This window comes from Jaculus jaculus, chromosome 4, assembly GCF_020740685.1.
Source record: "Jaculus jaculus isolate mJacJac1 chromosome 4, mJacJac1.mat.Y.cur, whole genome shotgun sequence".
In the NCBI taxonomy this organism is placed as follows: domain Eukaryota; kingdom Metazoa; phylum Chordata; class Mammalia; order Rodentia; family Dipodidae; genus Jaculus; species Jaculus jaculus.
This window is the reverse complement of record NC_059105.1, coordinates 91,565,767-91,587,345: the sequence shown is the minus strand read 5'-3', so window position 1 is coordinate 91,587,345 and position 21,579 is coordinate 91,565,767. Positions and strand designations below refer to the sequence as shown.

General features: G+C 44.6%; 1 protein-coding gene across 1 annotated transcript in view; it reads left to right on the top strand.

The window, feature by feature from the left end:
* Kif5c (kinesin family member 5C) overlaps positions 1-21,579 on the top strand; it is a 181,755-nt gene that overhangs the window by 45,499 nt on the left and 114,677 nt on the right. Inside the window, exon 2 of the mRNA XM_045147133.1 lies at positions 12,619-12,709. Within this exon, the coding sequence (XP_045003068.1) occupies positions 12,619-12,709 (91 nt within the window). The remainder of the gene's footprint in view (positions 1-12,618; positions 12,710-21,579) is intronic.

The following is a 21,579-nucleotide window of genomic DNA, read 5'->3' as shown; positions in this document are numbered from 1 at the left end:
ACCCTGGGCTTTGGCCAGCATGGGCACAGCCGCCTTGCTAGGGGAACAGAGCCAGTGCAGGGAGGGGCAGGGGATGTCTGGGGCCCTCTCTGGCTTAGCATAGCCATCCCTAGTCCCAGTGCCATCCCAGTATAGGTGTGAAGGAACAGCTGGCATGGAGAAGGCAGCCTAGCAATAGAGCTTTCTTCTGAAGCTACACCCGAGCTGCTGGACCCGTGGGAGGGTTTGGCAGCAGGGGAAAGAGCTGGTGGTTACTCCAGGTGTGAGGTGTTTTCCCCTCGTGTGTCCAGAGGATTTACCTGTGCCTTGGCAATTTGCAGGCCAGTTCCAAACAAGTGGGATGTTGGTGAACTGTGAAGCCAGACAAAAGAAACAACAAAGTTGAAGGAGTGCAGACAGGCAGGGTAACTCCAAGACTTAAAAATCTAGGAGGGGGGGCATGAGACCATGTTGGTAAAGAGACACAGCACATATCTCCTGTACCCACATCAGATGATAGAGTCATGCCCGTGTTGCCCGTTATGTACAAGGCATGTGTTGTCAGTACCTCGAGGAGCCAGGGTTGCTCCTTTGCGCACATTAGAAATTGAAATCATATAGGAAGTGTGCCCCAGGGGAAGTGCTCAGCACCTTTGTACCCAAGGAGGTATTCCATGGCCAAACTTGCTGGTTTTTTTCTGTAATTTTTTTTGAGACAAGGTATTACTGTGTTCACATTGGCATCAAAATACTGAGCTCAAGCGGTCTTGCTCCAGCCACATGAATTGCTGGCATTATAGGCATGTACTATTGTGCCTGGTTTAGCTTGTGGAATTTTAACAAGGACTTTAACTTTTACCCTACCCCTGTGCCCTGCCTTTCCTGGATATCACCTAAAGCAATGGCCTGTGGTTTCCCCAAATATGGTTTCTTTTTGAACCTACTGAATGAAAAACCCTCAAGAAACAGACTGTTTGGGATTTGCCTTCCTTAGAGCTCCACCAGAAGCAGAGACAGACCACATACTGCAATTTGCTTTGAGAGGTGATCCCTAGAAACTCTGAAGCATAGGACCATTGTGTGACACCGTGGGAGTTGCTACCATGAGCAAAGTGGGAGGTCAGGAGAGAATCTGGAGTGGGAGGTCAGGAGAGGAGCTGGAAGTGGGAGGTCAGGAGATGAGCTGGAAGTGGGAGGTCAGGACGGGAGCTGGAAGTGGGAAGTCAGGAGAGGAGCTGGAATTGGGAAGTCAGGAGAGGAGCTGGAAGTGGGAAGTCAGGAGAGGAGCTGGAATTGGGAAGTCAGGAGAGGAGCTGGAAGTGGGAGGTCAGGAGAGAATCTGGAGTGGGAGGTCAGGAGAGGAGCTGGAAGTGGGAGGTCAGGAGAGGAGCTGGAAGTGGGAGGTCAGGAGAGGAGCTGGAGTGGGAGGTCAGGAGAGGAGCTGGAGTGGGAGGTCAGGAGAGGAGCTGGAAGTGGGAGGTCAGGAGAGGAGCTGGAGTGGGAGGTCAGGAGAGGAGCTGGAAGTGGGAGGTCAGGAGAGGAGCTGGAAGTGGGAGGTCAGGACGGGAGCTGGAAGTGGGAGGTCAGGAGAGGAGCTGGAAGTGGGAGGTCAGGACGGGAGCTGGAAGTGGGAGGTCAGGACGGGAGCTGGAAGTGGGAGGTCAGGAGAGGAGCTGGAAGTGGGAGGTCAGGACGGGAGCTGGAAGTGGGAGGTCAGGACGGGAGCTGGAAGTGGGAGGTCAGGAGAGGAGCTGGAAGTGGGAGGTCAGGAGAGGAGCTGGAAGTGGGAGGTCAGGACGGGAGCTGGAAGTGGGAGGTCAGGACGGGAGCTGGAAGTGGGAGGTCAGGAGAGGAGCTGGAAGTGGGAGGTCAGGAGAGGAGCTGGAAGTGGGAGGTCAGACCAGCTGCAAGCATTGTGAGGTGTTGTCTAGGTCTGGATAATTCCATGGGTATGGTAGCAAAGCCAGTTAAGTCTGCAAGTGTCTATACCAGACCTGGTTCCTCATCTTTCCTGAATTGGCTTTATGACTGAGCATGGAAACTTTATTTACTCTGAAAGAATAAAGAGAATAGCACCCTTTCAAAAAATTGTGGGGTATCTCCCCACCCCATTCTTTGTAGCTGAGCTCAGCAGACGCAGACTTGTGGGCTTGGAGGAGCCCAAGATGTGATTTTACACTTAGGTAGTGTTGTGAGGGCAAGGAATGCCCAGTTTTGAGTGACTCACTTTCTGTATCTCTTCCTTTAAAGGCTCATGGCTGGGGAAGTTTGATGTACTACAAGGGCTTGGTATAATTTGTTCATGAGTTCTTGTGGTGGAGAATTACACCATCATGAACATCTTCGAGAATGCCAGGCAGTGCCATAGAGCTTTTATTTGCATCCGTTGTACCTTATCTTCCTGTGAAGCCTGAACTGTGATGTATTGTTACTTTCATCATACAGATAAGGAAAGCAAGCTCAGAGATAGTCTTCCGTATTTACCACGATACTGCTCTCATTTCCGGACATTTTGTAAATGTTAACTGCAGAACCGTATGTTATGTTACCATGCCAATATGTTGCTTTTTCTATAATGTACATTAAAATGAGTGTTAGGACATGTTGACTTATAAAATTTGGTATTATATACAAATCAGTACCATGCAGAGATGCCATTCCATGCCCACTAGGAGGTGTTCTATTCAGTGTTGCATTGCTGGCAGAACACACCCAACCATGAGCAGCTTGTGGGAAAAAAAAATGTTTTATTTTGGCTTACAGACTCAGGGGGAAACCCCATGATGGCAGGGGAAAACAATGGCATGAGCAGGGGGTGGGCATCACATCCTGGCCAACATCAGGTAGACAATTTCCCCAGGAGAATGTGCCAAACACTAGCAAGGAGAAGCTGGCTATAATACCCATAAGTCTACCCCCAACAATACACTTCCTTCAAGATGCTTCAGTTCTCAAATTGCCACCAGGTGGGGACCTGAGCATTCAGAACACATAAGTTTAAGGGGCCACCTAAATCAGGTCACCACAGATGGCTGTAATATAAAGATAGACAGTAATGAGTAGTGAGGATGTGGAGAAATTGCCAAGGAGGTAAAGAAATTGGAACCCTCATACATTGCCAGTAGGAATGTTAAATGGTGCACCCGTTTGGAAAACAATTTGTCAGTTCTTCAAAGAGTTAAATGTAGGGTTACTACAGGCAAGTAAATGCCCAACTTCATTCTCAGAGGAAGCATAACATAAAACCTTGTACATGGCCCTGGGGAACTGGATAAGAGCAAGCATGAGAGCTTGAGTTTGATCCACACTACCCATGTAAAAAATCAAGGTGTGGCATATAACCTCAGTGGGGAGACAGGATGGAGAGAGGAGAATCTCTGGGGCTCACTGATTAGCCAAAAAATGTACAGTTCTAGGTCCACTGAGAGAATCTTATCTCAAGGAAATGTCAAGGAAGAGACATAGAGGAAGGAAAACACCTGATGTTCCCCTCTGGCCTCTGTGCCTGTGACTGTGGGGCACATGCATCTGTACACATACATTCATACACACACCACCGCCACCACCACATTCCCTTCCAGAAAAATCTGTTCATGGATGTTCATAATAACCCCCAAATAGAAGCAACCCAAATGTTCTGTCAGCTGATGAACTGGTACACAGAATTCAATAGATCCATCCAGTAGTATATTCTTTAGTCACAGAAATGAAGTAATGATATGTGCTAGGATGTGGATGAGCCTTGGAAGCATAATGTTAAGTGAAAGAAGCCACTCACAAAGGCCATGCACGATATGATCCTACCTGTGTGAAATGCCTAGAACTGAAGACTAAAAGCAGCTTAGTGTTTTCTCCCAGCAGGGGAAAGTAGAGGCAGGAAATGGAGACTAGCTTCTAATGAGTATAGTGTTTCTTTCTGGGGTGAAACAGACCAAGATGGTTGTAGGAACTTGGTTTTTATTGCTGACCTCTTAATTACACACTTTGCTTATGGCATGTCAGTATATCTTAATAAACCTCTCCAAACTTCTGGCAGGATAGTTGTGTTGTATCCACAGTAACCCAAGGACTTTTAGTTAATATTTTGGAAATATTCTTTCAGGTTGTTGTGAATGCCCTTCATAGCCAATGAGTTTATCTTGTTAAATATCTTCTCATGCAAACTAATATAATGCTTAAGTGATGTCTTGACTTTAGGCTCATAGCGGGGGGAGTTTGGTGTTAGCTTTGGAGTCTTCCAAGTAAAACCAGACCCATGCAGCTTTTCCAAGCAAGTACGGTTGCTTTTCTTGTGTGTCAAACAGAGGAAAGAGGTTTGGAGGGTGAACTTTTAGCTTCCAGGTAGATGCAGAGCTGCCGTAGGCAGGTGCCTTTGGTCTTGTTCTGGAGGACTGTTGTGCTTCAGGGTGGCAGGTTTACAATTTGTATAGCACACAGCTTTATAACGTATATTGTTAGTTGAGTTGAACACAGGTTGGGCTCCTCCTGGTCTCATGGAGATGCATGCTGTACATTGCAAACAGATTGAATGACCGCTGCGTCCACATTCATTGATGCAACAGCTCTCATAGCAATGACTCTTTGTTCCAAAATGGACTAATTAGTTTTGTGTATTTGGAGATACAAAACAGGAAAGATATTTTAAGAAAGGTCTGTGATATGTGGAGAGAGCAAGTGATTTTACGCAGAGTCTAGGCCCCAGGTAGCAAGTTTCTGCCTACTGAACTGTCTGCAAGTCATCTGCTCTCTCCTGACCCCCCTTTCTGGAGACAGTGGGCTGGTATGACCTTGAAGGACCTTTTGGCTCTGAACAATTCTAGGATTTTTCCTTAATTTTCCATAGCTACCCTCACATCTGTCTTTTAGCCTCTGATCAACCTTTGCTCACTTTCTGGAACTTCCTTCTGTGAGCATGCCCACTAATTTCTTGCTAATCTTGCCCTTCTTCTTGGATCCAAGTCCTTCCTTTCTTGAGGTCTTCCATTAGTACAGTTCATGGTTAACAATTGTCTAATGGCTCCTCCTTGTGTGGTTTCATAATCACTTTGATTCAGTCTTTCCTATTAATCTTGGCATTTGTTGTATTGTTTGCTTCCTGCTTTTTAAAAAAAAAATTAATTATTTATTTGAAAGAGAGAGAGAGAGAAAGAGGCAGAGAAAAAGGGAGAGAGAGAGAATGGGTGCACCAGGGCCTCCAGCCACTGCAAAAGAACTCCAGACGCATGCACCCTTGTGCATCTGGCTTACGTGGGTCCTGGGGAACCAAACCAGGGTCCTTTGGCTTTGCAGGCAAACGCCTTAACCGCTAAGCCATCTCTCCAGCCCTGATTTAAATTTTTTTTTTTTTTTTGAGGCAAGCCCAACAGACTGGCCTTTATTTTTTCATGCGAGTAAGTGAGAGAGAACTGGTGTGCTAGGGCCTCCAGCCTCTATAAGTGACCTCTAGACACGTGCACCACCTTGTGTGCATATGTGACCTTGTGTGCTTGTGTCACCTTTTGCATCTGGCTTCGATGGGATCTGAAGAGTTGAACATGGGTCCTTAGGCTTCACAGGCAAGCACCTTAACCGCTAAGCCATCTCTCTAGCCCTTTTCTCTGCTTTTAAAAGAAACATTTATAAGCCTTTTAGGAAGCCAGCACTGTGTAAAGGAAGAAGGCTTTAAATCAAATCCCCAAAGTTATTTCTACAAAACAAGAGAGGTATGACATAGCTGGTTTTCCACTTTGTGAGATGGAGGTGGTAACACCTACCTTGCAAAGTGACTGTGAGGACTTGGAGATTGAGTATGGACTGTAGGGTTGGGTGATCTTGGGGGATAGCGGAGCAGGAATGAAGTCACCTAACAACTGTAATGATTTGTTCTCAGAAACTTCCTTCTTGTTGTAGTCAGGTTCTCATTGCTGGTAGAAATCACCTTACCAAGAGCAGCTTGTGGGAAGAAGAGGTTTATTTTGGCTTGCAGACTCAAGGGGAAGCTCCACAATGACAGGGAAAAGGATGGCATGAGCCAAGGGTGGACATCAACCCCTGACCCACGTAAGGTGAACAACTGGAACAGGAGAGTGTGCCAAACATTGGCAAGGGGAAACTGGCTATAGCACCCATAAGCCCAGCCCCAACAATACACTGCCTCCAAGAGGTGTTAATTCCCAAATCTCCATCAGCTGGGAACCCAGCATTCAGAATACCTAAGTTTATGGGGGAATCACCTGAATTAAACTGCTGCCACACTCCTCAAGGTATTTCTGTGTCTGAAGATAATTCCGCAGAGGGAATTTAACTCCTTTTTTTAATGTTTTTATTATTATTTTTTCCTTAGTAAAGCTAGAAAAATAAACACCATTCAAATATAATTGCAATCTCTGGTGACAACTTGTCAATCTTCAAGATTGTTCTTGGATTACTTCTTAATAATCTTCACAAGGATGATTAATTTCACCTTTTCCAGTGTCTCTTCTGCTGCTCATCTTCTGAACAGCCTAGAGTCTTCTGCTTTCCTTTGTCTCACAGTAGAGTTCCTTGCAGGCTGGGGAACAGTTGCTGGGGAACAGGTCAGAGGTATTAATAGGCAGGCCATATGGTTCACAGACATTCTGCTCTCAACAACTTGATAGGAATTCTGGTGGTATGATTTTTGTTTTTAATTTTAACTGTAAAAGTGTAAGAACCATCTGTTGTTATTTTTTTTTGTATGTGATCCTGGTAAACTATTAATTTTAGTTACATTGCTCCCATGTAATTGCACTACTGTACATGAAAGCTTCATGACAATGCTGACAAGCTTGGTATTCAGAGGAGCTAATATGGAGTGTCTCATCAGATTCTTTCATCAGGTCTGTCCATTCACACTGAAGTCTCGGGATTTCTGGCTTTTATTTTAGTTTTTCATTTACGAGAGGGGGGGGGAGAAGGGAGGGAGAGAGGGAGAGAGGTAGGGGGGAGAATGACCATGCCAGGGCCTCTAGCCACTGCAAGCAAACTCCAGATACATGCACTACCATGTGCATCTGCTTACATGGGTTCTGAGGAATCAAACCTGGGTCCTTAGGCTTTGCAGGCAAGTGTCCTAATTGCTAAACCATCTCTCCAGCCCTCTGGCTTTTATTTTAGCTGGTTAAATGCTTTAATTGTAGCAGTCCATTTGATTGGTTAGGAATAGGTCACGTATTCATTGCCTTGGAGCAAACCAAATAGAGTCACATGATAGTGATGCGAAGGTGTGGTAGGGCTTTTTCATTTAAGATCATGGAAGCCTTCAAGGAGAGATGAGATCTGGAGGGTAAGGAGATAGCCAAGTGAAGATCTGAAGTGAGAGAATCCCAAGAAGGCAGGTTAAGTAAGAGCCCAGGCTCTGAGCAGGGAATGAACAGTGGCAGTCCAGCGGGCCAGTGCAGTGAGAGCGCGGAGTGCAGGGATCCCAGGGTAACGGGCTGCTGTAATTGTGGTGGCTTGGTTCTGGTGTTCCCATAGACTCGCGTGTTCTCACTGCTAGATCCCCAGCTGGTGGCAATTTGGGAAATGGAGCCTTCTGGAGGTGGTATGTTGTTGGGGGCGGGCTAGTGGGTATTATAGCCAGCTTCCCATTGCCAGTGTTTGGCCCACTCTTCTACTGCTGTTGAACACTTGATGTCGGCCAGGAGGTGATATCCACCCTCTGCTCATGCCATTGTTTTCCCCTGACATCATAGAGTTTGCCCTTGAGTTTGTAAGCCAAAATAAACCCTTTCCTCCTACAAGCTGCACATGGCCAGGCGTTTTCTGCCAGTAAAGCAAAGTTGGTGCAACAGTAAGTATAATAGGAGCCATAGGAGAGTGTTGAGGAGGTGATGTCATCTGACTTGGTCTTAGGATTCTTTTTTTTTTTTTTTTTTTGGTTTTTCGAGGTAGGGTCTCAGTCTGGCCCAGACTAACCTGGAATTCACTATGGAGTCTCAGGGTGGCCTTGAGCTCATGGCGATCCTCCTACCTCTGCCTCCTGAGTGCTGGGATTAAAGTCGTGCGCCACCTTGCCCGGCAGTTTTAGGATTCTTATTGTAGAGTAGAGAAGGGATTATTAGGAGGTAAAAGGGCAGCAAGGACTTTGTCCAGGAGGTTATGGTGGTTTTGTAGGAGAGATTGATGGAGAAATGGTGAGCTGGTGTGTGGTATAGATGGTGAGAAGTGAGGTTTGGATATATTTTGGATATAATATCTTTGGTCCATACTGAATGGTTCTTAGGTATCCAGTTTATCTAGTGATTGCTGGTACAACTCTTACTCAGATATGGAAGATATGATGGTTCTCTGTTGGCTAGTTAAGTCTGGAGTACTAATGGTCACCCACACAAGTAGAATTATCTAGTAGGTATATGAATCTTTGCACGATTAAGGCTGATACAGTCATTAAAATTACATGAAAGTCAGGCTGGGAGAGATGGCTTAGTAGTTAAGGCACTTGTCTATGAAGTCAAAAGGCCCAGGTTCAATTCCCCAGGATCCACATAAGCCAGATGCACAAGGTAGCACATGCATCTGGAATTCATTTGTAGTGGCTGAAGGCCCTGGCATACCCATTCTCTCTCTTTCTCTTTATATATATATATACACACACACACACACACACATACACACACACACACACAGTACTAGAAATCGGACCCAGGTTCTTATGCATGCTAGGCAAGCACTCTAGTACTGAGCCATGCCCTCAGCCTTCTGTAAACTTTAGTTTTTATTGTTGTTTTTTTTTTTGAGGTAGGGTCTTGCAGTAGCTTAGGCTGACCTGGAACTCACTATGTAGTCTCAGGATGACCTCAAACCCACAGTGATCCTCCTACCTCTGCCTCCCAAGTTCTGGGATTAAAGGTATGTGCCACCATGCCCGGCTGTAAATTATTTTTTGTTACATACTATACATAATTGTATGTGTGATTTAAAAATATTTTACTGAGAATTTTAATACATGAAAATAGTGTAGTTGGATTGTATTCCTTTACTATTAAAGGAGAAATAGAATCACGATGGATTTTTTTTTTATAGGTAGTCAGTCAGGGACCAAGCCCAAAGGGAACAAGGAGATGCCACCTCGCCTGCTCTGGCATAACCAGAACTCACGTCTGATCTAGTCTCATCCAAGACGTCTACGAGCAGTTTTTCAGTTCCCCAATTGAAACTTCCCACTTCTTCCTCGGCTTAGTGCCTGCACCTACTGGCTCCTCCTGAGCCAGTGCCCTGAGTCCCTGAACCAGGCAGGCCTTTCCCTCACACCTGAGTCTGGTGACCAAGCTTAAAGTAATTATATGTCTGCCACCCTTAACAGGGCCTGTCTGAGTGTGGTGGGTCTCTTGGCTTGGCTTGCTGCATTCTGTAGGCACCACACTCTCTTCACTCCCCCTTGGGTATTGTATGCTCTTCCCCTTCCAGCATGGCTGGGAAGGGGAAGGAAAGTTCGTCTTGGTTGGGACGTTGCTGCGAGGTGTCTTCTCTCTATTTCCCTCTAAGCTCTAAGTCTTTGGTACCTAATCTGTTCGCTTTCTCGTGTATAGGGGGAAGGCTTGCGCTCCTGTGCCCTGTTTTTGTGCAACACATGCTTTTCCTGATCATTTGGCCTGGGCTCCCCTACTTTGTCTTCCCCACCTTCTCCTTGGGCTTCTCCCCTGGAGCTCTCCTGGCCTGGACCTTTCTAGCCTTCTCTAGATATCCCTTTTTTGCCTGGCAAGGGATTTCCTTCTGACCTGAGTTTTTCTAGCCTTCCCCTGGATACCAAATTCTCCCTAAATAAACCTTATAATTCACAATTTACCCTTCTTGCAGTCCATTTACTCAATTATTTGTTAAAATGGACAAAAACTTAAAAGTTGGGGTTCACTGGCCAGAAACCCACCATCACCCCAAATCCCATAACAATAGTACCTTCTTTTGTCCCCTCTACCCTACTCCTATGCCACTGAGCACCCTTCTCTTTCCGGCAGTCTTTCTTCTGTTTTGATGTCTCATTCTTTTTGTCTTTCTCCATTCTCTATGTCAAAATGTTGATGGGCTCAGAACTGTGCAGGTCTTGTGGGGGTAATGACATCTCCTGTGAGGTCCTGAATGTACCAGGTCTATGTCTGGATGACGGTGTGCCTTCCCACCCCATGGCTCATACATTCTTCCTGGCTTCATCTTCCCCAACGTTCCCTGAGAGTTGGAGAGATGTCTCCTTTAATGTTGGATCCTCAGCAGCCTCTCAGTGTCAGCTTTGGTGAGTTTTGGGTCTCCGCAATGTCAACTGCCATTTCTCCAGGGGAGCTTCTCTGGCTGGCAGTGAGAGCAGTACTAAGCTTCTTTCTGCAACCTCCTCTGAATTGTTCCCTGAGCCCTCGTTGGAGTGGTAGAGAGGATGCGTCCAGTGTTAAGCCCTGGGATTTCTCTTCTTTGCATCACCTTGATGAGTCTTGGGTCTCTCCAGTGTTTCGTGGCATGTGTAAAATAAGTTTCTCTAATCAAAAGGAGAACAGAGGCTGGGGAGATGGCTCAGCAGTTCAAGGTACTTACTTGCAAAGTGGGCTGACCTGAGATGGATTCCCATAAAATTTACTCATGTAAAGCCAGATGTACAAACTGGGTATTTGAAGTTTGTTTGCAGTGGCAAGAGGCCCCTGGTATGCCCATTCATTCTCTCAGAAATAAATAAAAAAATATATTTTAAAAAGCGAGACTAGCATTAACCAATGGGCATAAACATATACATTTAGAAAGTCATTTGGTGGACCCCGTGTATCTATTTTGCCAAAGAACTGTGGTAGCTTCCCTCTAGGGCCTATGTCCATTCCAAGCCATAGGCTTCTGACTCTGTTCTCAGCACCAGGCAGGAATTGCCTCCCAAGGAGTGGGCCTCACATCCAATCAGAGAGCAGTTGGTTATACCATGTAAATCTTTACTCTTACCTTTTACCCTAATGATATTAGGTTGAATTTTACAAATGGATTAAAAACCAACAGAGTTGTCAATGGATTGTAGGGAGGAATATTATTTGGTTATTCAACCAAATACTAGGTCAGTCCATTAACTGAAGGGAACAAAACTGGGAATAAAACATCAGAAAATAATCACTTTTCATAATTTTGTCAGAATGGCTCTTGTTCTGTTGCTGTGCATGTAAACATCTATCTCCCCACTTTTATGGCACCTGAAAAGTCTCCATTTTTTCTTTTCTTTTTTATTAAGTAGAAACTTTATTTGAACACATCCTGTGTTGGTACCATCATTTCCTTCTTCCCTGCAATTCTCCATTTTTCTAAGGTCATATTAAGTAGTTTGTTTACCTGGTTGCCCAATCCTGTTTTCAAAGACTCAAGCAAGCACAGTGTGTATGCTTTCTCCTCCACGGTGATTAATGAGGAACCATTAAGCCAGTCTGACAGCTCTGTGCCTACTTGATGTGAAGGTTATAGGATGTAACAAGCCTTGCTCTGGGACCCCTCGTGAGCAGTTATCTCTTTAAGGAGCTGCTGTCCTTGGTTGGTTCCTGGTGTCCAGAGCCCCTTGAAGGAGGTGCAAGTAGACACGGAGGCTCTTGGCTCCCTTCTTTCCTCCCTCCCCTCTGTCATTTTGGGAAAAGAGGAAAACAGAAATAAAGAGAAAAGTCCTCCTGGGCGGGTCAGGCTGTGGGAGAAGGCAGAGAAGGGTTGCTTGCTGGTCTGGGTGCTACAGGTAGAGAGATGTGTTGTTTGGACCTGTGGTTCCCTGCTCCTTCTGCCCCTGCTCCGAGCTGTGGCTGGCACATATGCAGTCACGCCTCATTTCATATACCTGAAGGCAGCAGCTCTCTCCCTTCCCCTCAGCTTACAGTTTCCTTCAGTTGCACCTGGTAGAGCTACTCTTCCCCGACCTTGAAATTTCTTATTTTACCATACAGAAGGGCCCCTTCCAGAAGCTTCCCTCCAGTTAAGGCATCATTTCTGCATTAAAGAAAAACACCGAGATCCTTCAGGACAAAACACAGTACTGTCTGAGAGCAGTGTTTTTAGTCTGGTCATGTACAAGAGCAGCTCCTCTGATCTGCTCATGTCACCTTCCAGTGAATAATACAGAGGCAGGTTATTTTGGTCTATAGTGCCTTATCGGAACTGGCTCTTGATTTCCAGTATGTGCCACCATCTTGTTTCTAGAACACAGCAGGCCCTTTGTTGTTTGCTCACCCTGGAATGTTCTTCCTCAGCCCTTTCTGAGTATCCATCCTTCTGATCCGTCACGGTGCTCTGAACTGACACCTCTTCAGCCACGCCTTCCTGTCTGTCCTGTCATCCCGTCTGTCCCACCATTTTATACCTGGGCATCTTGCATTTTTCTGTATGTTTGCTTCTTGCTTAGTAACTATTTGTTCCACTTGATTAAACAATTTACAAGCCAGGACTCCTTTTTGGCTTGTTCAGCAATTAGTCTGGAGTTAGCTCATAGTAAGTATATTCATCAAGGCCAGTGTTTCAGATTTAAGAATGTATTTTTTGGTCTCACATGCTTACATACAATACACATACACAGCGTGTTTTTGAGGTAAGAAACTGCCTTAAAGAATAAGATCTAGTTGCTTGTGGTGTAGCTACTAATATTAGTGCTTCTCAGAGCTAAATTTTTAATGTGTTTTTCCACCCTTTCTTTCACTTCTTTTTCAGCAAGGAAAGCCATATGTGTTTGATAGAGTGCTGCCACCCAACACCAGCCAAGAGCAGGTTTACAATGCATGTGCAAAGCAAATTGTCAAAGGTAAGTGCTCTTGCTTTATTTCCTCCTGAGCCTTTCAGAGTAATTGAAAACATTAAGTGATATTTTCAGCGTAGGAATCAATGTGCCTTGACTGTAAGCAGAGGCCTGTTAATTGGAAACACTGAATTACAGCATTAACTGTGGCCCTGACTTGCTGCACGTCAGGCAAGTTATTCAGTCTCTCTAGATCTCCTTTCTTCATTTGTCACCTTTTTTGGGGTAGAGTTATTCTGTCACCTAAAGCTTATAAAAGCGAAGTAAATTGTGGTCACAGTATTTTCGTCACAGTCTAAAAATACTACAGATATAGAGCCTCCTTTTCTTGAAGGGGGAAATACATGCTCTGTCTCTTTTTTGCTAATACCTCTCAGAAAAGAGACCTAAATTAGAAGAGTTCTTGCCATCAAGGAATTTCCTAGTGTCACCAAGTCTCATTATGATGCTGGCTGTTAAGTTGCTCATGTACCTCAGCATTTCTTAATTGTAATTTCATTTAGCCCACTTGCAGCCTTCCCACCTGAGCCTGACATTTATTCCGCTTAACAGGTAGCCTTAAGCCTGCTTTCTGTTTTAGAGCTTAATTCTTTTTATTTTTTTGCTGGGACTGGCCTTGGACCCAAAGGATTTGTGTGTCAGAGTAACAGCAGGGCGATGAACCAATTTACACGTTGCTCTCCCTTGCCCTTTCAAAGCAGGGGCGGGTTGGAGCTTGCCTTGGTGGGGCCTGCCATCTGGACAGAGCTAGGAGGCATCTTCTGCTGTTCTGCTCCTCATCGTCATACCGTTGCCTTCAAATTGGAATGCCATGGCAATTATATTTTCAAATGTCTTGATGCTGCCACTACTATAGGGAGCTAGGTATTTTTAAAAAAATAAAACACAAAACAAAATCTTTCTGTTTTAGTTTGGCTTGTTTTTAGAAGCTTAGCTAACTAACCTATTTGAAATTCATGAAAATCAGCCCTGGGTACATCTGTTAGATTAATTCTGACCCTGGACACCTGCGTGGGAGACTCACGTCAGTATGCAATGTTCCTTGCTGAGATATATGGTTATTCACATTCTTGTTGAAGACATCAATTAAATTTGAAGGTCTTCACAGTGAGATTATTATAGAAAGCTGAAGAGAAAAAAAATGCCCAAATTTGAGCTCCTTTTGAATTAGTAGCTTGCATGTGGTGTTAATTTTTATCTCTGTTTTACCTTTACTCTTTTGCCTCTCTTTTCATCTAAACACATGTCTTCTATTTTTGCAGCATGTCTTCCTTGGTTTGCTCCTCCTTGGGCTCTTCTCTATTCTTGAGCTTGTTCATAGCTTTTATTAAAGTAAGATTAATCACATATGTCCCAGAATTTCCTTCTTCTTTTTTTAAAATCCCTTTTCATTATCAGAAGCAAATAGTATTTGCCACATGCTGTGCTAAGCATGAAGGCCATTTAAGTACATCCCACCACCTCTGTGCCAATGTAATTAGAAATAGATGCACTCCATTAAAAAATATCCCGTGATTAGCAAACAATAATAACCATCTTAGAGTCTTTTTTGCTAGTATGTGATATCTTTCAAAAAACAGTGTTGTCTATAGTATGAAATGTCAGAAATAGGCAGTCCCACTCTGTTAACATGTACAAGTTTTATATTTTTATGTGCCAGCTTAAAAAAAATAAAACAGGAAGTCTCTGGGAAGGTCTTATGAAGATATGACTAAACTCTAGATAACTCACCACCCTATATAAATGGTGAGTTACAAAGAAAACTATCTAGAGTCTGTGGCCATACCACCCTAAATGCACCCGATCTTGTCTGATCTCAGAAGCTAAGCAGGGGTGGGACTGGTTAGTACCTGGATGGGAGAAAACCATCTAGAAAAGAATCAAGAATCAGGTTCTGGGCTGGAGAGATGGCTTAGTGGTTAAGTGCTTGCCTGTGAAGCCTAAGGACCCCGGTTCGAGGCTTGATTCCCCAGGACCCATGTTAGCCAGATGCACAAGGGGGTGCACGTGTCTGGAGTTTCGTTTGCAGTGCCTGAAGGCCCTGGTGCACCCATTCTCTCTCTCTCTCTCTCTCTCTCTCTCTGTCTCTCTCTCTCAGCCTCATTCTCTCTCTGTCTGTCCCTCTCAAATAAAATAAACATAAAACAGAAAATTTTTTTTTAAATCAGTTTCTGACCTGATGTGATAAGCAGATATTTCTAGGGTACCATAGCTGCATTATGACTATACCTACTTGGAAGTAATGAAGAGCAACATATTCTTCCTTGAAAAGAAATTGTTAGGGTTAAGAAAGGCCTGGCCAAACTCTTTAACATATCTGCCGAGGAGGGAAAATAGACTTCATTTCTGCACCAGCCAGGTAAAGCATGGCTGTATAAGTAAGAACTTCTTAGAGGACATGATCGAGCAAGGCTACCTTCTAAGTGATAACTATGTCAATACTAGGAGGGGGTACAGTGCATTTTTTTTTTCCTGCCAGCACCCAAAGAAGAAAGGAAGAGTTATACTGTTTTAGTTGCACTCAGAAAAGGGGGTAGTCCTCAGTGAGAATCTGTGAGCAACTGCTGGGTACCTTTTCTTCTAGAGGATGAGATACAAGTCACATACTTCTGAAAGTGTCCACAGTGTCCAGACTCGTGATACTGGGATGGGTTGATGAGTGCTCTTCCCTAGTCTGTCTAAACCCTTAATGATTCGAAGGACCTGGAAAACTCTATAATTTTAGGGCTCCATTCACGCTGGTTTTCCATTCCCTGCATTATCAGTGCAACTCAGTATTTGAGACTGTGAAATCCTGGCATTTCTCATGCTCCCATCTTTTGGTGTGTTTTTCAAAATATCAACTAAAAGAGCATGGAGAATTCTCCATTTCTGTGAGAAAAAGTTTATGACTGCACACACAGAACATAGGAAAGCTCCTGTGGGTGCCTAGGCATGAAACACCATGGCTACTGGATGCTGTTGAAGTCTTGGCAACCATGACCCTAGCCAGCAGAAGCTTCCTGGGGCATTTGCCACCCAAATGAATGGATGTGGACTATCCAAATACTACAGAGTATGGTTTCTGGTTTTCCAGCTCTGAGTTTTTTATACCTTAGTCACTGATTTATTTGAGTAGTATTAAGTATTTACCATGTGATAAATGCCATCAGGGAATGGAGTTACCAAGACATGTTAGACTGTCTGTTAGGAGCTTTGAGTATAGAGGAGACAGACTCACACATCATTATCATACACATGGGTATTATGTGCTTTAAGATATGTGTGTGCAAAGCCGGACGTGGTGGCGCACACCTTTAATCCCAGCACTTGGGAGGCAGAGGTAGGAGGATCTCTAAGAGTTCAAGGCCACCCTGAGACTACAGAGTGAATTCCAGGTCAGCCTGAGCTAGAGTGAGACCCTACCTTGAAAGAAAAAAAAAATCGTTTGTGCAGAAAGCTAGGGAAGCACAGAGGAGTGCCACTTTGCTGATGTTAATGGGTGAGGAGAGGGAGTAGAGAATTAAGGAAAGCATCTTAGAAAGGACTAGATAATCCAGGAGCTGAGGGGACAGGCAGAAGGAAGAGCACAAACATAAAGGTACAAGGGTGTAGCAAACCTCTGTAGTGTGCAGTGAGAGGCGCAAGGTGTGGAACACTATAAAAGTTAGACTGTATCCATCTGGTGGAAATGATGGACTTTATTCTGTAGCACTTTATCCTGGGCACTAAGCTTAGGATGATGCCGTCAGATCTATTTCATTATTACACAAGACTCTAAATCTTTTTGTTCCCCTCAAATAAATTTGTTACAATGACCACAATGAAACAAATGTCCAAAGTGACATTTTAAATTTGCTGCAATTTTCCACAACTGCTTGTTTACAATGGGTATGTAGACATAAATGGTCAATACACAGATGTCAGTGAAGGCCTTCCTGGACCTTGCTAGGAAAAGCTTTCCACATTGTGTATGTTCATAGGTGTTCACATACATAGGGATTTCTCTTGAGGAACAGTGAGATACTCCTTGTAAGTGAAAAGTTTCTCACATTCTTTGTATTCATAGGGCTTCTCACATATGTAAGTTCTTTGATGATGGATGAGTACTGACTTGTTTTAGAAAGCTTTCCCATATTCTGTACATTAACAGGGATTCACACCTGTGTAAGTTCTCCCAGGAGCAATGAGGGTAGGGCTACAAACCTGTATTAGTTCTCTAATGTCTAATGAATGGTGAGTCATAAGATTTCCATATTCTGTACACTGACTGTGTTTCTCACTGGAATGACAGCTATGATGAAGAGCGAGGTACTCCTTGAAAGTGAAGGCATTCTCACATTCTGTGCCTTTGTGATGAGCAATCTGATATTTAATGAGTGATGAATGGTTATACAAACCTTTCTCAAATTCCATACATTGACAGGACACTCACATGCATGACTTCTCTCAAGAAGAATGAGGTGTGCTTTCTGAGTGAAAGTTTTACCAGATTCGGCACTCAAAGGGCTTGTTGCCTGTATGACTTCTCTCATGTACACTGAGGTATGCCATCTGAGGGAACACTTTCTCGAATTCTGCACATTCATAGGGCTTCTCAGGTTTATGAGTTCTCTCATGTCTAGTGAGAGTTGACTTTTCATAGAAACGTTTCTGACATTGTGTACACTCATAAGGCTTCTTACCCATATGAATTCTCTGATGACGACTGAGGCGCCACTTTATAATGAAACCTTTCCCACAATCTGTACATTCATAGGGCTTCTCACCACTATGAGTCCTTTCATGTTTAGTGAGTTCTGACTTCTGATAAAAAGCTTTCCCACATTCTGCACATTGATAGGGCTTGTCACCTGTATGACTTCTTTGGTGACAAGTGAGGGTAAACTTCCGAGTGAAAGCTTTCCCACACACTGTACACACATAGGGCTTCTCACCCAAATGAGTTCTCTGATGACAAATGAGGGAATCCTTAGTAGTGTAAGATTTACCACATTCTGCACACTGATAGGGCTTCTCACCTGTATGATTTCTCTCATGAACAGTAAGTTTTGTCTTCTGAGTGAAAGCTTTTCCACATTCTGCACATTCATAGGGCTTCTCACCTGTGTGATTTCTCTCATGAATAGTGAGTTTCGCCTTCTGAGTGAAACATTTCCCACATTCTGCACATGCATATGGCTCCGCACCTGTATGAATTCTCTGATGTCGAATGAGATGACATTTGATAGTGAAAGCTTTGCCACATTCTGCACATTCATAGGGTTTCTCACCTGTATGAGTTCTCTGATGATGAATGAGGAGCCACTTCCTAGTGAAAGCTTTCCCACATTCTGTACATCCATGGGGCTTCTCATCTGAATGTGTTCTCTGCTGTGGACTGAGATCTAACTTTGTGTAGAAGGCATTCCCACATCCTACACAGGCACAGTGATTCTCACCGATATAGATTACTTGATGTTGAGTGAGGCACACCTGGCTAGTGAAAGCTTTACTATATTCTGTACATTCAGAGTGCTTCTCACTTGTGTGAGTTCTCTGAGGACTGGTGTGCTGTAACTTCAAGAAAGTTTTCCTGTTCTCTTCAAGCTCATATTCCTTCTCCCTCAGAGACTGACATGGAGTGAGTACAGTTACAATCCAGAAATCTTTTGCACGTTTCAGACATCAGATTCCTTGCGTGCTGTGACTCCTGGTAACACACTGTCATACATTCTTTACCTTCGTAGCATTTTGTACTGTCCCAGATTTTTTCAACACTTTCTTCATATAATATCTTGCTATTAGTGATTCCACCTTGCCACAAATGGCTTTTGTGATTTTTCTCAGTGGTGTCAATTGGGTCAGTAACTGGGGGTTTCCAGACTGAAGCTCCTGCTAGACTCCAGGGCCCAAATCCATGCTCCAACTTGAATATCACATCTGGCTTGGTCATGCAGTGTCTTGAACCGTTTCTTCATGGAATGCCTTGTTGGTGATCTGACCTTGTCACAAATGGCTCTTCTGATTTTTCTGGATGGTATCAATTGAGTCAGTACCGGGGGGGGGGGGGGGGGCTCCAGACCGAGGCTTCAGGGGCACTCCATGGCTCAAATCCATGCTCCAACTTGAAGATCAACTCAGGTTTGGGCATGCAGTGTCCCGAGAACAGCAGGCTGCTGTAGTTCTCCAGCATCACATCCCTGTAGAGGGTCCTCTGGGCAGCATCCAGCTCCTGCCACTCCTCCCAGGTGAAGTCCACAGACACATCTTCAAATGACAGGGACCCCATTTCCTGCCGCCCGTGCATCTGGCATCGTCGTGGGTCTCCACACACCCCGAGGGGCAGCAACATGGGGACCGGGACACGATATCCACAGAGTACTGAGAGAATGGTGCATGTACTGACAGTTACTAATATGGATGACAGAGAGCTAAATCTTAAGTCTTAATTTTATGAGGTGTAAACAAGGTAAAATTGATGATCAGAGAGATGAAGCAATTTGGTCAAGCCTGATGCAGGTGAGTGGGGCTGGTACTCAAGACCTGGTTGATCTGACTGACATTTTCTTCTGAACTACCTTGCCACCTGTTTTACTTACGGATTCACGATGAGCACTTAAACACAATTGTCAAGTAATTAGTTTGTGAGTTCTCTTTCTTTTGTGTTTGGCATGTGTGTTGGTATATGTGATGTGTGCGTTTTGGTATGTCTATGATGTGTTCATGTGTGTGTAGATGCTCACACCTATGTGGATGTGTATAGAGACCAGAGGAGAACATCACATGTCTTCCTCTATTACTCTTTTATGTTATTTCCTTGAGACAGTCCCTCGCAGAACCTTGAACTAACATTTTCAGTCAGACTGGTTGACCAGGGTGCCCCAGTGGTTGTCCATTTTCTGCCTCTAATGGGTGTGCATGGGCACACCCAGCATTTTACATGGGTGCTGGGGATGGAACTCAGGCTGCTTGAGGCCCTCTCAGGTTCTCATGCTTGCATGGCACATGCCCTTACCTGCTGCTGAGCCATATTCCCAGCCTCGGGTGGCTGTTGTTCTTCCTCCTCTTCCTCCCTCCTTTTCTTCCTCCTCCTCATCTTGTCTCTTGTCCTCCTCTTCTTCTTTCTTTTTCTCCTCCTCATTGATTCTTTTTTAAAAATTAGGGTATATACATATATATATATATATATATATATATATACTGTTTTGATAGGAATGTGTATTGGAGGGGACTCAAAGGAAAAGAATAGCCATTGTGGCCCCTGAGCCTGTGCTGGTGACACATTAAACACAGTGTGTCTCTGCTTGGGCACGCTGCTTTTCAGGCTGGCCTGGTCATACATTCTGCATGGCTGTTGTTATACAGAGCTTGTTTCTTCACTCACAGTCATGGCCTATTGGAGTAGTTTGTTTGGCTTAGTCTTTCAAACTGTAAGCAACCCTAGTGCCCTAACAGGCCACTATTTCATTTGGAGAGATCTGATAGCCTGCTTGGGAACACCTATGTGTAGGTGTGGTCAATCTTTCCTGAATTCTTACTTAAGGAAGAACTCTATTCCAGTTCAGCCATTCCTGGACCCAGTAGTGAGCAGAACTTAAGAGTGCCTGATTGGACTTCTGAATGCAGGCAGCCAGAGGCAGTCAGTATTTCCAAGTATCCTATTCTCTTCCCTGCTCTCTTGGGAGATGAAATGTACTTGGCACCTGCAGCAGAAGTTTTCAGGCTTTACCTGGCTGTTGGATGGACGTGTGCTATTTTGTGAGGTGCAGCGGCAGTGTGGTGCAAGTTAAGATCACATCACATCATGCCAGAGCTCATCACAAAGAAAGGCTCTGTCTGGTGGCATGTGGCTCTGTGTGGAAGTAGTCATTTTGTTCAGTAGAGGCTAAAACAAATGTGTACCTCAGGCCCAAGAACTGTCTGCTAGGCAGTATGATCGAAGTGCCTTTCTGTGGGCTTTTCCGTTGGTGGTGATGGGTGGGCACGGAGGTGTGTGTCTCTGTGCAGTGCCCAGCACAGGCCAGTTCTCGTCACTTCCCACAGCACATTCTCTTCAGATGCTCCCTCCTCTTCCTGTCTACTTCTAGCTCCTCCATGTACTCTCTGTCCTTGACTTCTCCCTGCCTCTCCCCTCCTGCAAACAGAAAATACGTACTGAATAGCTAAACAAGACCCCTGACCCTGGAGTCCATATCCCTGAGCTCAGAGAGCATCCAATTTCTTTTTGAAAGTACCTTCTAGTCCAGGCTTGAGTCAATAGAGGGGAACATAAGCTACATTCAACCTTGATTACGGGAGACATTCTCTAACAATGTATTCATTGTAAGATGTTTGTAAGTACTTTAAAGGACACTTGGAGTTTGCTTTAATGGGGTTTTATATGTTATCTAAAAAAATAAATTGTAGCCTGGCGTCGTGGTGCACACCTTTAATCCCAACACTCGAAAGGCAGAGGTAGGAGGATCACCGTGAGTTCAAGGCCACCCTGAGTCTACATAGTGAATTCCAGGTCAGCCTGAGCTAGAGTGAGACCCTACCTCAAAACAACAACAACAATTTGTGCTAATTGTTAAAATAGTAAAGAGAAATGGATCCTCTGAGTCCAATCTATGTGCTACTCAGCACCTCAGGCCAAAATAAGTGACTGCCACCCAGGTGCTGTCCTTTTCATTGTCACCAGCCCAGCCTCGTGTCCACGGGAGGTTTTGGAATGCCAGCCATCTAGTTAGGACTGTGCTTTGTGCTTGGTGCAAGTGGCGTAGGGGCCTTGTGTGGATGCCAGCCTCCTTCCTGACAGAGGAAGAAGTGTGGGCTGCGCTTAGGCTTTGAGTTGAGTTTTCTTTCAGGTGTGACCTCAGAGCAACTGCGCATAAGTAGGGTGGCCACTAGAGACAACCTCACCCCCTCCATTAAGA